Here is a 14,619-nt window from a genome sequence, read left to right as displayed (position 1 = left end):
CTGTTTTTAAATGCTGCTCGTGAGCTAAACAAATGTATGAACAAAGTCACCAGATCTAAATATTTACAAAACCCTTTCAACATGAAACCAAGAAATGAGACCTACACTTTCCCTGCCTCTCCCCACAGCCTCTCAGATGTTTGTATCCCTTGGGATACAAAAACCTTTTCAGGGTTAAATGTCAGTGTGTCATCACACATTTTCCACAAGTGCCATAACCATCCATATCAGTGCACGAATCATATTTGCTGTTGGTCTCACAGCTGCACTTACAGTGAGCTTGTAAACATCAGAAAACAGATCTGTCCACTCTGTTCACTAAAACAGGCGTTTTTACAAAATTTGTTTTTGATTAATGCAAACAAGTTAATATTACATATTAAAATGTAAAAAACAACAACAACAACATAATACACTGTAATGACAATGAAACACTTCTGCTTTATAACAAGTTGACAAGACAATTAAAAAAAACATTTTCAGATTCCATGAAATAGGAAATTAGTGATTTCTCTGGATGAGAATGAAATGTACCTTACAACAAGGATACAGCCTGGGTGTACTTATTTCCAATAAAGTCCATCATCAAACTCTCGGTAAAGCCGGAAAATCACATTAAGGGCTTCACTGGTGAGATAACCTGAGTTCACGCAGGTTGAAGTGGGTCATTCAAGAAGCCCTCAAACTCAGCTCATGAATAAAGTTCATTCAATGGATAAAACACCTTTTAATGCTTTCATTAGATGCAATTGTACAGTTTGACATTAACTGCCATAAACTACATAGAAATTAAATTTAATATTAACAGGAAAATTGGTCACCAGCTCCGGCTTTTTTAAAAATAACTATTATGAATCTGAAAGGGAAATGTGCTCAGTACTAACTATCCCTTAACCACTGAACAACACAGCATTCTGGGATATTACAGTGTCTTGAAAATTCTAAAATAAGGAAAATTATTAAAAATTATAAAAAATAATAATAATCAAAAAAAAAAAAAATACAGCATTTTATTTTGTAAGTGCAATTGATTTTCATTAGCATCACAAAAATTAGGTCAAAAGAAAAAAATAAAACTGAATAAAACTATTAGTGTGTACATACCTTTTGTACAGTATGTTTACATTTATGTGTCCTAGTTTCTTTCTGTATGTATGCTAGAGAGAATTAAGCCTAAGCTGTTACATTGTTCCCTGTAAAAAATGTTTTGTTTGGCTGGTATTGAGATCCGCATGGTTCATGTGGATTCCAGTAGACATTTACTTCTTTTTCTTCTGCTGATTCCCTTATAGAGGAAAAAAAAAATACAGTCAGTATGGATCATAATAAAAACATACAAATCTTCCACACTCTGTGATGACAAAAAAAATATAGACTTAGCTGAATATTCAGGTTAAAGGAATAGTTCACCCAAAAAATGAAAATTTCCTGACTAGGGCTGGGTAAAAAAAAAAAAAAAAAAAAAAAAAATTGATTTCTCGATTTTAATCAGTTCTAATTTTTATGAACCGATATCGATTCTTAAATCCCAAGAATCGATTAGTCTAGTCTGTTTTCAGTTGATGAATGAATAGAACATTGTGACGCTCTTCCCATCCAATAAATGGCAATAAGCGTTTGTTACTTTTGATATGAAACAAAGTCTCAGATTTCAAATTCTGCCCCTTTTATTACGAAATTCAAAAAATAACCGTTTTGGCGCTGTTTAATGTGGCGTGACAGATGGCTGTAGCCTCAGATCAAGAGAGGCGGCAACGCGAAGCGCACGTGAACTGATCATCTCCTCCGCTTTAATACCAGTTAAAGCCTGAAATAAACTGAAAGATACAGTACTTACCGAAATCCGTATCCTGTCTCATGGAATAGCTCAATCAGTGATTCAAACGCAAAAGACGTCAATAAAACAGCTTGTAAGCAATGTCACGTAACGTCACATTTACCTCAGAAAAACCATATTCAGTGACCATAACTCGTTTGTCAGCTATAAAACTGAACTCTAGAGAATAGCATTTTGCTAAATATATGCAACCATATTAATTCATAATGTTCTTCAATATTTAATGCATCAAGTTTTTATAACAGCCACCATTTAAATAATGTATTTCAAAAACCGAATTGGAGTAGAAATATAATTACATAATTGTAAAGTTAATATTTTAACTATTATTATAAAAACTTTTACTGATTTAAGGATAACTTCCACTAATTTAAGTGTTTGTATACAAATCAGTTATTTTTAACCTTCAATATTATAGTAATGTAGAACTGATTCCCATGAGATTTTTTTTCCTTGAGAAAATTTGGCATGTAGCTACTTATATATATATATATATATATATATATATATATATATATATATATATATATATATATATATATATATATATATATATACACACACACACACAAAATAATCGATACTGAATCGAATTTAATCGAAATCGAGCTTGTGAATCGAAATTTAAATCGAATTTTGGAATTTGTGTCAATACCCAGCCCTATTATTTATTTACCCCAGGCCATCCAAGATTTACACAACTTACTTTCTTTAGCCGAAGAGAAATTAAGGTTTTTGAGGAAAACACTTCAGGATTTTTCTCTATCTAACGCAAGTGAATGGGGATCACCAGAGTCTATTTTTAATGGTTCAAAATCTATATTTAGGAAGCCAACAAATAAGGGTATTTTCTAGCGAAACGATTAGTCCTTTTCTGAATAATAATAATAATAATAATAATAATGATTATGATAATAATAATAATAATATTATTATTATTATTATTATTATTATTATACAAATGTTCTCCTTCGCCCAGATCTGCAATGCATGTCCACAAGACAGTTGAGTTGACCACCTCGAACGTGACTTTCCCAACATGCATACAGTACGTCAGTAAGGCAAGAACCTGTCCAAAAGTTGAATGGTCGTTGCTGTATATTAATATTTGTGTCAGTTTATTGTTTAACCCTCTCGGCATGATCACTTGCATTTTTTTCCTGATAACAGCAAAAAGAACTTAAAATACTACAGCATTTTTGGTCGTAAAGATAAGAGTGAGACATCATTTGAAATTGTAAAGGGTCTACTTTTATTTGCACAATAACAAAATGTTGTGCTTTTGTAATATAAAGAAAACAAACAGGATGTGCTTTGAGCATTCTCAGTCTCTTGTAAACTATCCGGATTGCGTCACAAAAATGAACCGAATACTTGACACACAGACATAAGAATATGTCTATAGAAACCTTGAAGTGTCTACCTTTAAATTAAGTCATATCTAAAACAAATATAGAAAAAGAAATAATCTGTATGAAACCAATGAGAAGTAATTTCTTCCCCGTCTGACCTCATTAGTTTTAATGTGGTCACACCCATGTGCAGCGCAGGCTATTTATATGGTAGTCTCGCATAGCCAGACCTTCAGACTGACAGCGGAAGGTCTGGACTCTATCACAGCTTTCATTGGGCAAAGAGGACGTTTGACTGACATGTAACGCAAGAAATCACAGTTCATTTTATTTTGCATCATGTTTAGGGCGTGAAAAGGTAAAGTCGATGTCCCTACAATAACAGACCGAATAAATTATTCATTCAGGAACACTGTGCTAGTTTACTGCAATAATGGAGCCAAACTTTACATACTTTTGAAAATCTAGCGTTTAGTTGATCCTGGAAAGCGCTCATTGTCACAGTTGTAAATATGACGGCTTTCTTCTTCTCAACTGTCTCGTGGATGCGCATCACAGAGCTGGACCAAGGCGAACATTTGAAGTTAAGTATATACATTTTTATTTTTTTTCATAAAATGACTGATGTTTTGATAGAGAAGACCATTATTCATCAGCTGGAGTCATTTGGAGCCCTTTAAATCTCCTTTCGGACCATCAAAAAATGGACTATGGTGATCCCCGTTTACTCGCATTAGATGGAGAAAAATCCTGGAATGTTTTCCTCTAAAACCTTAATTTCTCTTCGGCTGAAGAAAGAAATTCATGTACATACTGGATAGCCTGGGTGCGAGTAAATAATCAGGAAATTTTCATTTTTGGGGTGAACTATTCCTTTAAGCACAGCAGTAACTTTTAAAACAGTTCCAGTTACTGTTAAAGTCCTCCTGTAGTCAATAATTTTATCCCTTAAAACTCATCTTTGATCACCAAAATTACATATTTAAATGTTTTATCCTGTGGAAAAAAAATTCCTAATGCCTTAAAAAACATTGAATGTAACTCTACACCCTTGCCTCATTTAATATACACGGATCTATGAATATGATAATTAATCCCGCCTCCACTCACTCGCACAAGCTCAGACGAGAACCAGTCGGTGAACTGAGGTAAACACTGCACAATGTTATCGCTTTCTACAACATCGGACACATAACGGTAATTAATATAATTAGCGTTTTGCTTGGCTACATTATTAAACAGCTAATAATGTGTTGCTAATGTTACAAAAACCATGTTCACATTCACGAGTCAGACAGCTGTCTTCCAGTGTGTAACGCGTTACTAAGTACTAAAGTAACGCGTTACTGTAATTATATTACTTGTCCATTGAAAAAGTGAAGTAAGGGATTACTGTTCATTTTTTAGGTAATTTAATTACAGTTACTTATAATGTACTTGCGTTACATACTGTAAATTAGTTCAACAGTTCTGTATAAATCAATATTGAATTTAAAATCTAAATTTGTCGTCTAAAGGTAAAAGGTAAAAGTGAACGTTGCCTCTTTAAAATCGTTAGCTGTAGTGCAGTTGCACGTCAGTTCGCAACTTTGAACCAGTTGGCTGCGGAGTCGCTGTCTGAAGATGTCGGCAGAAGCGAGTGGCTGTTTTGCAGAATGGAAATATTCCAATTACTTCATTTTTTTTGACACAGGTAGGCAAGAACATTACGGTAAAATGTAAGCTATGTCCTAGAGAGAGAAAACTGCGCGCGCTCTCTGAGAGACGGTCTTCAGTCAGTGCGCTCTCAACCAAAGCGCATAACATAGCCGCCTCTCGCGAGTGTCAGATTTTCGCGGTTTATTACACATAAACGTTCAAATACACACACAGTCATGTCAAAATGCCTGTCTTGGCATATATTCGCGTTGGTTATGTGAATGTGAACAGCATGTGTAACAGCATATTGTCTCCGTCCATTAGGTCTTAGTGACAGCAGCCTTTAAAACATGCTACTGTCTACCATTGACTGTCTGTATTATAAATGATAATCAAAACAAAATAAAAGCTTTAATAAGGATTAATCTATATTTAATTTATACAGTTATGACTATGCAGAGTTATTTTATATTTGATTATTCAATTTCTATAGTATTTTTACTTACTACTTTTAGACCTAGCTGGAAAAAAATATATAGCATTGTATTTTTATATATTTTTACCGTGGTATCGAGTATTGTGCACTTTTGGTGGTATCGGTACCAACTACTAGGTTTTTGGTATAGTGACATCCCTATTTGTTACTAAAAAAAAAATCTAAGTATTATAAAGTAAAAAAAAATATTATAGTATATGTTTTAATAAAGTTAAAATGTTTTAAAAAGCTATAAAAGGCTAAACTATTCCATGTTTGACTAAATTATTAAAAGGGTTTCCTTCCTATTATCTATCCGGTCAAGGTTTATAGGGATTTTAAGAAGTAATTAGTAAGTTACTTATTGAGTAATTAAATTACTTTTCAGACAGAGTAATTAGAAAAGTATTTTAAATACAACATTGATGATGTAATTAGTAATTAGTAACTAATTACTTTTTTGAAGTAACTTACCCAACACTGCTGTCTTCTAACAATCAGTATCCCTAGAAACGCTTTGAACAACTCAGAATGTCAGTGGAGAAAGGCATATATTTCATCATAACATTGTAATATGCATCATACACCCGATATATTGCTAAATCTTACCCGATTTTTCATGTCAACAGAAAAATATACCAGGATAACATTCTTTTGAGACTCCCTTGCGCGGTCAGTTAATGATATGCTAAAGCCCGCCGGCACGTTGACGTGATTGGTTACAAGGTAGTTTGTGACGTCAGAAACACCAGCTATTTCAAACCACGGGTTTGAGGCTGCTTTGGTTTACTGCAGTTTTAAAGAGAAAATAGTCCACAATGGTGTTGACTTATGAATTTGCTCATGGTTTGTCTTATAGCATGTTAAAAACACCAGGTAGACATATGAACAACATTAAAAACTTGATTTTCACCACAGGGGGACTTTAAATCTCATAGCTTTTTAAAAGACAGTTCAATCTAATGGCCTTTGGTCAGTTTTTCCAGTGTGGTTTCTAACCTGTGGTGCGCCACATCATGAGGTTGAGCTTCTCTCCTAACAGGTAAAGAGGAGCCATGGTGAGGGACGCGCCACCCAGGAAAAAACACAATCCCACAGGACTTAAATGAGCCATGATAGGGTACACCCAAATCCCTGAAGCTTGGTGCACCCACAACACCCTTATGAGTGACAAAAGCATAAAAAGACATGAATGGTGGTAATAAGAAACATAAAAATTATAATTACTTTGATTAGATCCATGAGAGCAAAGCAAGCAGAACGAGATTACCATGACAAATACAGGACAGCAAATAAAGCCAGAGCAGAAATCCCTTTTGTGCGACTGGGATATTTGTGATTCTGCAGGAACATCTGAACCAGCAGCAAAGGCATGATCACTGTGTGCTGGAGGAAAACACAAATCATCCGTGAACATGATGCAGCACGTGTCTGCTGAAAACCAATCCTGAAAAACTGCATATGCTATACTGCATTAAATGAGATCTATATGAAAGGGTTAGTTCACCCAAAAATGAAAATTCTGTTATTAATTACTCGTTAATTACTCACCTTCATGTCGTTCCAAAGCTGCAAGACTTTCGTTCATCTTCTGAACACAAATTAAGATCTTTTTGATGAAACCTCAGAGCTTTCTGAGCGGTTTAGTCCAAATTTTCTGAAGAGACTTGAAAACTTTATATGATGAACAGATTGAATTTAGGCTTTTATTCATATGTAATGTTCACATGATTGAGTTTCTTCAGAAAATTTGGACTAAACCCGCTCAATTTATATGGATTATTTTACGATCTCTTTATGAACTTTTTGGAGGCGTCAATGTGTCAGTTATGTAGCTGTCTATGGAGGGACAGAAAGCTCTCAGATTGTGGAAAGTCTTACGGGTTTGGAACAACATGAGGGAGAGTAATTAACAGGGTTCCTACACATTTTCCATTTCAAAATTCCATGCTTTTCCATACTCAAATTTCCAGACCTCCTTCCAAACGATTTCTGCCATTGGTAAGCCTTGGTCTCCTTTTCTCTGTTTTCTCTGCTTCATGTTTGTAGTCCGGGTCCTACAGTCTTTTAGTGATTTTTAAATTAGTGTTTGATTGTTGAAATAAAGTTTTGTATTTAGTATTCACATCCAGGCCCTTCTCTTCTTAAAACCATGTACCTGTGTGACTTTTGTTGGGGATTAATGTACAAGTGCTAATATATTCCCTGTTTAACATGGTGGTGTACCACTCGCTACATAGGTGTAAATATTTAATTTGTCTATTAATTCGATACATTTACTTTATAGACATCCTTCTGTGATTGATCCATTCTTGTCAGTGTTTGCTCTGTTGTCGGTATTGGTTGTTGGCATCAAAGCATTTCTATAAAGTAGCCTACGACTACGAGTAGCCTTCACAAGCGCAGTATGGCAGTTTCCCAAATATTTTTGAAATTCATAACTTTATAAACATATCTGCAAAGTGAAGAGAGGTGAAAAAGGTGCTGTGTAGGAACTAAATAGTTGTAGGGGGGTCTGGGGGTACATTTTTGTGATTATTAACATGTAAACGAAGCATTCTGGTGCACTCTGACAAGAACATAAATGGAAAAAACAACATTTGCTTCAAGTAAAAAAACAAATAAAAAAAAACAAATTGGCACTAGGGCTGAGCATTGACAAACTGCACAGTTGAATGCGATTTTGATTCAGAAGCTTGCGATTTGATTTTGATTTGATTACCTTTGATTCGGTATTGATTAATTTGGGGCCTATCAGGTACAGTACATGGCAAATTTCCTCAAAGAAAAAAAATCTCTCTCAACTAATGCTGTAAACTATACAGGGAACCACAGCTGGTACATCATTATAATATAAGGTTAAAATTGATTTGTAAGCTACTTACTTATAGGCTAAATTACACAAGTTTTTATAATAACGTTATAATAAATTTTTAATGACAATTATTTTTCTACTTTTTTTTTTTTTTTTTTTTAAATGTAGGCCTAAACATTTAAATGGTTGGTGTCATAAAACGGATTTATGCATTCAATAATCGAAGCATATGTTAAGTACAAATACAATGAACATGCAATAGCCTATAGTGCATATATTTAGCAAAATGCTCCCCTCATAGTTCATTTTTGTAGCTGAATAATGAGTTTTTGGACACTGAAAGGCTTTTCTGATGTAGGCTAAATGTGACATTTTTACAAGCTGTTTTATTGATGCCTTTCTGCGGTTGAAACACTGATTGATCGATTGCATGTGACATGATACAGATTTCGATAAGTTGTACTGTATCTTTCAACATACCTTCGGATGTTTAATCATGTGTATTTTGTGTTGTAACTAGTAAAGCGGAAGAGATGGTTGGTTCACAAGGGCTACAGAGATTTGTCATGCCACAGAGCACCAAGAAAGATCGCGACTCACTCCAGTCTATGGGAAAGTAGCCCATTTTCGATTCTTGTGAGAATCTTGTGACACACACTTGCCCTGAAAAAAAATCTTTGGATCTAAACCAGGGGTGTCCAAACTACGGCCCACAGGCCAACTGCGGCCTTGGGATGAATTTCAAACGGCCCGCAGCCTGTCTGATAAAATCTATTATACGTGGCCCGCCACGCATAATTTACAAATCGTGCAGTTTCACAATGTCAACACAAGGTGGCAGTACTAGATTTTAGGCGAGGGAAACATTAACGCGGCAAAAGCGGAACGAAACAGCGCTACTTGCGCGCACCGCACAGGGCGCGACTCACAAGCTGACACGTGTTTACTTGCTGAGTGTCTCAATCACACCACCACTAAACAGCCAGAGAGAAGTGTTCAAGTCCGGCGTAGAGGTGAAACAGGTGAAATATTAAGCCGATCCAGTTAGAATACTTTTAAACCAACAATTCAACAACAGTTATCATGGAATTACAGTGGTAACACTACCTGTAACTGTGGTATTTTGTCAGAAATGTAGCTTAATATCTTAATTTTTAATGTAGATATGTATTAAATGAGTAATAAAGGCCAAATTACAGACTTTACAGTATTTTTTGTCATAAACTTGCAGTTTTGTGCATTCATATTTATATTAAATGTGTTTATAGACTAAATACCATAAAGTCATTTTAGATATAGAAACAATATTTTTACTTTTTACCATGTGGTGAGGTGCCATGTGTGGTTTTACCTGCCTGTGGTGATCTAATTAGAGTACTTTTTAATTTAAAGGGTTAGTTCACCCAAAAATGAAAATAATCTCATTTATTACTCACCCTCATGGCATTCCACACCCGTAAGACCTTTGTTAATCTTCGGAACACAAATTAAGATATTTTTGATTAAATCCAATGGCTCAATGAGGCCTCCATAGCCAGCAATGACATTTCCTCTCTCAAGATCCATTAATGTACTAAAAACATATTTAAATCAGTTCATGTGCATACAGTGGTTCAATATTAATATTATAAAGCGACGAGAATATTTTTGGTGCAAAATAACGACTTATATAGTGATGGCCGATTTCAAAACGCTGCGTCAGGAAGCTTCGGTGCATTATGAATCAGCGTGTCGAATCAGCGGTTCGGAGCGCCAAAGTCACGTTATTTCAGCAGTTTGGTGGTTTGACACGCATTCCGAATCATGATTACGCTGATTCATAACCCACCAAAAATATTCTCGTCACTTTATAATATTAATATTAAACGACTGTACTCACATGGAATGATTTAAATATGTTTTTAGTACATTAATGGATCTTGAGAGAGGAAATGTCATTGCTGGCTATGGAGGCCTCATTGAGCCATCGGATTTCAACAAAAATATCTTAATTTGTGTTCCAAAGATTAACGAAGGTCTTACGGGTGTGGAACGGCATGAGAGTAAGTAATAAATGACATTATTATCATTTTTGGGTGAACTAACCCTTTAAATAAGAATAGAGTTCTAACTCAGTAATAATATTTAAATTTCACCCTTTAAAAACGAGGTTGTTAAAAGTTTTACAGATATTGTTTGTGTATTAAATTTACATCTGTGTCCTATCTCAAGCTACTCTACTGTCAGCTTTTTGTCAAATCTGTCATGTTTTTTAAGAAACAAAACTAATTTATATAATATAAATATAAAATAGAAAAGGAACCGGCCACCAGATGTATCCACAATCGAATCTGGCCCCTTTTTAAAAAAAAGTTTGGACACCCCTGATCTAAACGATTCACATAAATGACATATTTTGATTCAAAATGGCTAATTTTGCCAAAAAGTGAGCCAATAGTCTGGAAACACAAATATTTTTCCATACTCTGATTTCTTTTTTCCATACTTTTCCAGACCTGGAAATTACTCAAATCAAATTCCATACTTTTCCAAACTGCGTTGGAACCCTGAATTAATGACAGAATTTTCATTTTTGTGTGAACTAACCATTTAAGGGTGTATATTCAGTGTGCACATATCCCTAATCAAGGGTCAATAAAGTCAATACTGCGCAATATATAATGTTAAATAATGCTCTCACCATTGCATGATTCAGCCAGATAGGAATGATCTCATCTAAAAATTTGGGATACACCAGCTCTCGGTTGTAAGTGTAGAGAGTCCAGAAAGAAGCAAACACAAACTGCAAAGCAAGAAGATCAATAAATTCAAAGTTTTTTTTTTTTTTTTTTTTTTTTAAATGGCCGTTGATAATACCAATATCTAAGCAGCAGATTGTCAATTATCCAATATAAATGATACAAATGAGATAAAATTGACATTTTACACCAATTAATATTCACTATAAAAAATAAAAAAAGACAATATGCATTGCATGCTGCACTTCACACTATACTAAACTATTTCAAACAACAATTTCCTAGCTCTTCTATTACTACTGTTATTTTGAGAGCTCATATTGAGGCTTTTATTGAGACGGTATGAAATATTTGTACTATGCATGAAATACTGTTTTAAAAATACATTCCACTGGACTATAGGTGAAAAATCTGAAATGGTAGCCAGTTGCACCATCTAATATACACTCTCCGATACATCAAAATAAATTTGAACCTATAAAAAAAAAAAGTCTGTTATTTGTCAGGCATTTGCATACTATAGAAACACTTTCAAAATTACAAAAACTGAACCTAAAACAGGGAAATACTATATATTCTTTAAATTTAAAAAAAAAATTCATATAAACACCCAGTAAATGTTTTTTTTTTCTTCTTCTTCTTCATATATATATATATATATATATATATATATATATATATATATATATATATATTTTTTTTTTTTTTTTTTTCCCCATTATATTTTAATATTAACTATATGCATTTGGTCTTTCCAAAAATACAGGGACATCATTTGCACAGCTAATCATGCTCAAATGTCACTGCATTATTTAACAATTAAATAAATTAGCCACAAATTTTAAATGTAATTTACTCAAAGAAATAGCCTGGATACGCTTCCACATAATTAAAATGAAAAAGAACTGAAACTTTAGGTGATTTTTTAGTGAATAACGACTTACAGCTACAGTCTGACTAACATCAAATACTTTAACATACTTTTTTTTTTTTTTCACCATTTCGGAGCTTGACAACCCCAGTTCTTATTCTTTTGAACTATACTGAAAAGAGTGGCCAGGTATGTTTAAAAAAAACTCATCTTCTGTAGACTAAAGTCTATCATAAAGGTTTGATACAACATGAGGGTGGAAGTATCTTAAAGGAACTTTGGTGCTACTCACAGTCCCGACAGGAAACGCTAGAACAGTGAAGTAAAAGTCTCTGGCTTTAGTGAGCGTCAGAGGAGTCCCGCTCCGAGTCTGTTTCACTGGCACTACGATGTGTATTACATCCACTAACACACACAATCCAAAAAACACCGCCTGCATTACCTACCACAAACAAAAACAAAAAAATACAGATGTGACATGAGCACGCGGTCATAACTGACAGCAGTGAAATTGACGGATTCAGTGAGAACTGTTCCTACCAGATTAATAAACGTCAAATATTTCCAGCGCCCTCCGTATGACCGCACACCAGGGTGTCTGTCTGAGGTTTGCAGAGAGCAGTTGCTCCAGATAGTGAATAAATACCAGCTAAAAATAAGCAGGTGAACCAGCAGGGACACCTTTGCTCCTGTTCTTGTAGCGGTGGTAGCCATGGTCTCCTTCTTCTTTGGATTATAACAGTAGCATGCATCCTGATATTTGCACTACTGCCATCTTCTGGAGTTAATTAACTCATATATAGGGTTGGGTATCGTTTTAATTTTAACGATTCCGATTCCAATTTTTTTTTTTTTTTTATGGAGAGAAAAAAAGAGAAATACTTCCAGAATAATGTTTTTACCTTTTATACTTGCCACATTCAGGCTATAAACCAGTAGGCTGTAACTGTTTTTGTACCTGAGTGTGAGACGCTGCTATTGCTAAGCTGTATCATGGTGCTTTAGGACTTGCGGCTGGGTTAGAGTTCACAGTTCGTTATTTCAAATGTTTCCAGGCGCGCCTATTTGCTTTTCAGAATGTCTCAAGTGCAGGTAATGTGACTAGAACCAACCGATCAGCCAGAGATTGTATATAATAGGGAGATAAGAGCATAGATATACATAATAAAGGCTAGATGTCTTACGGCGGAGTCTCTAACGTCATCACCGGCGGCCATCTTGTCACAGGCAAGCTTTCTGGCAGGCTCTGTGGTACCTGATGTAAGGTGAGTGATCTGCACGAACACAAATACTCTTATCTCGCTGAAATCTTGACGGATTTACAAATGGTTTGGTTTCTTATAAACGTTATTAACGTGGCTATAATTCTGGATGCTTGAACATGTTGAAATTGCAGCTTTTCTTTTCGAAAAACGACTTAATCGTGCAGCATAGTTGTGTATCACGGTTATCAAGGCTGAGACCACAATCGAGCTGTTCAATTATATAGGTTTTACTGACACTAATAACGATTTTATGACAACTAATCTTTTGTCTAAATTACAATCTTTGTGGATGTGGTTGTAGTTATTAGCTGGCTAATAACAAGAAGCGTTGAGTGAGACCTAGTAGTTACAGTTTAGCTGCTACCCAGCAATTTTACATCAGTGGGAGAGGCAGAATTGCTCTTTCTTTTCAATATAACTTAAGTTGCGCATGATTTCCAATCGGTTTGGTTTGTTAAAGACATCTTACATTATGATACAGGAAATTGCTGGCTTTATAGGAGAAGATGCCAGACTTTTGTGCAGCCTACAGATGCTCCAATCACCGTAGTCTCAAAACGAGAGCCCGTGGGATCACCTTTCACCTGTAAGATATGACAATATTATGATTATATTTGGGATAATCGTTAGTTACTTAGTGGATGTATGTACAATACAGGTCCTGTTACGCAGGAACAGCGGGGCTATGGGCTATGACATAATAGTATTACAAGATTGTTGTTGACCCAAAGCTTTTTACAAGTTTGTTTACACAATCACAGAATGTTTTATTTCGGACACCTTTTTTTTTTTTTTTTTTTTGGAACAGTAATCTCTGAAGTAGGCACAGTGCAATGTCGAGGGGAAAAGCCTAGTAAATGGCCCAACCCTGAAGAAGTTAAAATAAACATGTAATAATTCAAATTATTTTATTATAATAGTAATATTCATATTATAAAAGTGTGTATATATATAGGCTACTAAAACTCAGTGTACAAAATGGCAACATGATATATATATATATATATATATATATATATATATATATCATGTTGCCATTTTGTACACTGAGTTTTAGTAGCCTATATATTGATTTAACATGAATACCTTGTGCATGTGTATATTCATTGCACCTATCTGTTCTGTTCAATGTTATTTTCATATGGAAGTCCATGGTTATAATTATTCATAAGTATGCAGTGTCATAAGTGCATCTCTGACGTTTATAACAAACCAAACAGTTTGAAAATCGGTAGAAAATTGAGCAAGTTATGGTTATTTAAAAAGTACATGCACCATTAAAACACGAGTGAGCGAGCTGACTGTTACAAGATGGCCGCCAGGTGCGGACGTCGACCTCGATTGGCCAGCAGCGCGGATGAGACATCTAGCCTTTATTACGTATATCCAGGGGTGGAAATGGAGGGTAACGCGGGGGGACGGCGTCCCGGGAGTGAATTTCGAGGGGGGACGGCGTTCCAGTTCAAATTGGTTCGATTTTTTTTTATAGAAATGAAGGGATTTCTGTATTTATTCACTCAATATCCTACGAAAACGAAAGCGATTCAGCGCAATAAAATTGCATGATTAATCATAAAAAGATCGCAATGGATTCAAACACCCACGCGATCTTACTCGTTGCTCGAAGT

At 34.9% G+C, this 14,619-nt stretch overlaps 1 protein-coding gene across 1 annotated transcript; it reads right to left on the bottom strand.

Moving 5' to 3' along the window:
* Positions 1–421: 421 nt before the first annotated feature.
* Positions 422–13,050, bottom strand: adtrp1 (androgen dependent TFPI regulating protein 1). Its single transcript, XM_051880578.1, has 6 exons — positions 12,267–13,050; positions 12,019–12,168; positions 10,798–10,899; positions 6,573–6,688; positions 6,302–6,462; positions 422–1,285 (listed from the first exon to the last, which is right to left on the bottom strand). Exons 1-6 carry the CDS (start codon positions 12,438–12,440, stop codon positions 1,260–1,262), a joined length of 729 nt encoding a protein of 242 aa, XP_051736538.1. The 5' UTR covers positions 12,441–13,050; the 3' UTR covers positions 422–1,259.
* Between the last annotated feature and the right edge of the window lie 1,569 nt (positions 13,051–14,619).

This window comes from Ctenopharyngodon idella, chromosome 22 (genome assembly GCF_019924925.1).
Source record: "Ctenopharyngodon idella isolate HZGC_01 chromosome 22, HZGC01, whole genome shotgun sequence".
NCBI lineage: Eukaryota > Metazoa > Chordata > Actinopteri > Cypriniformes > Xenocyprididae > Ctenopharyngodon > Ctenopharyngodon idella.
Note: the sequence above shows the minus strand (reverse complement) of the source record. Positions and strands in the feature narration are given on the sequence as shown.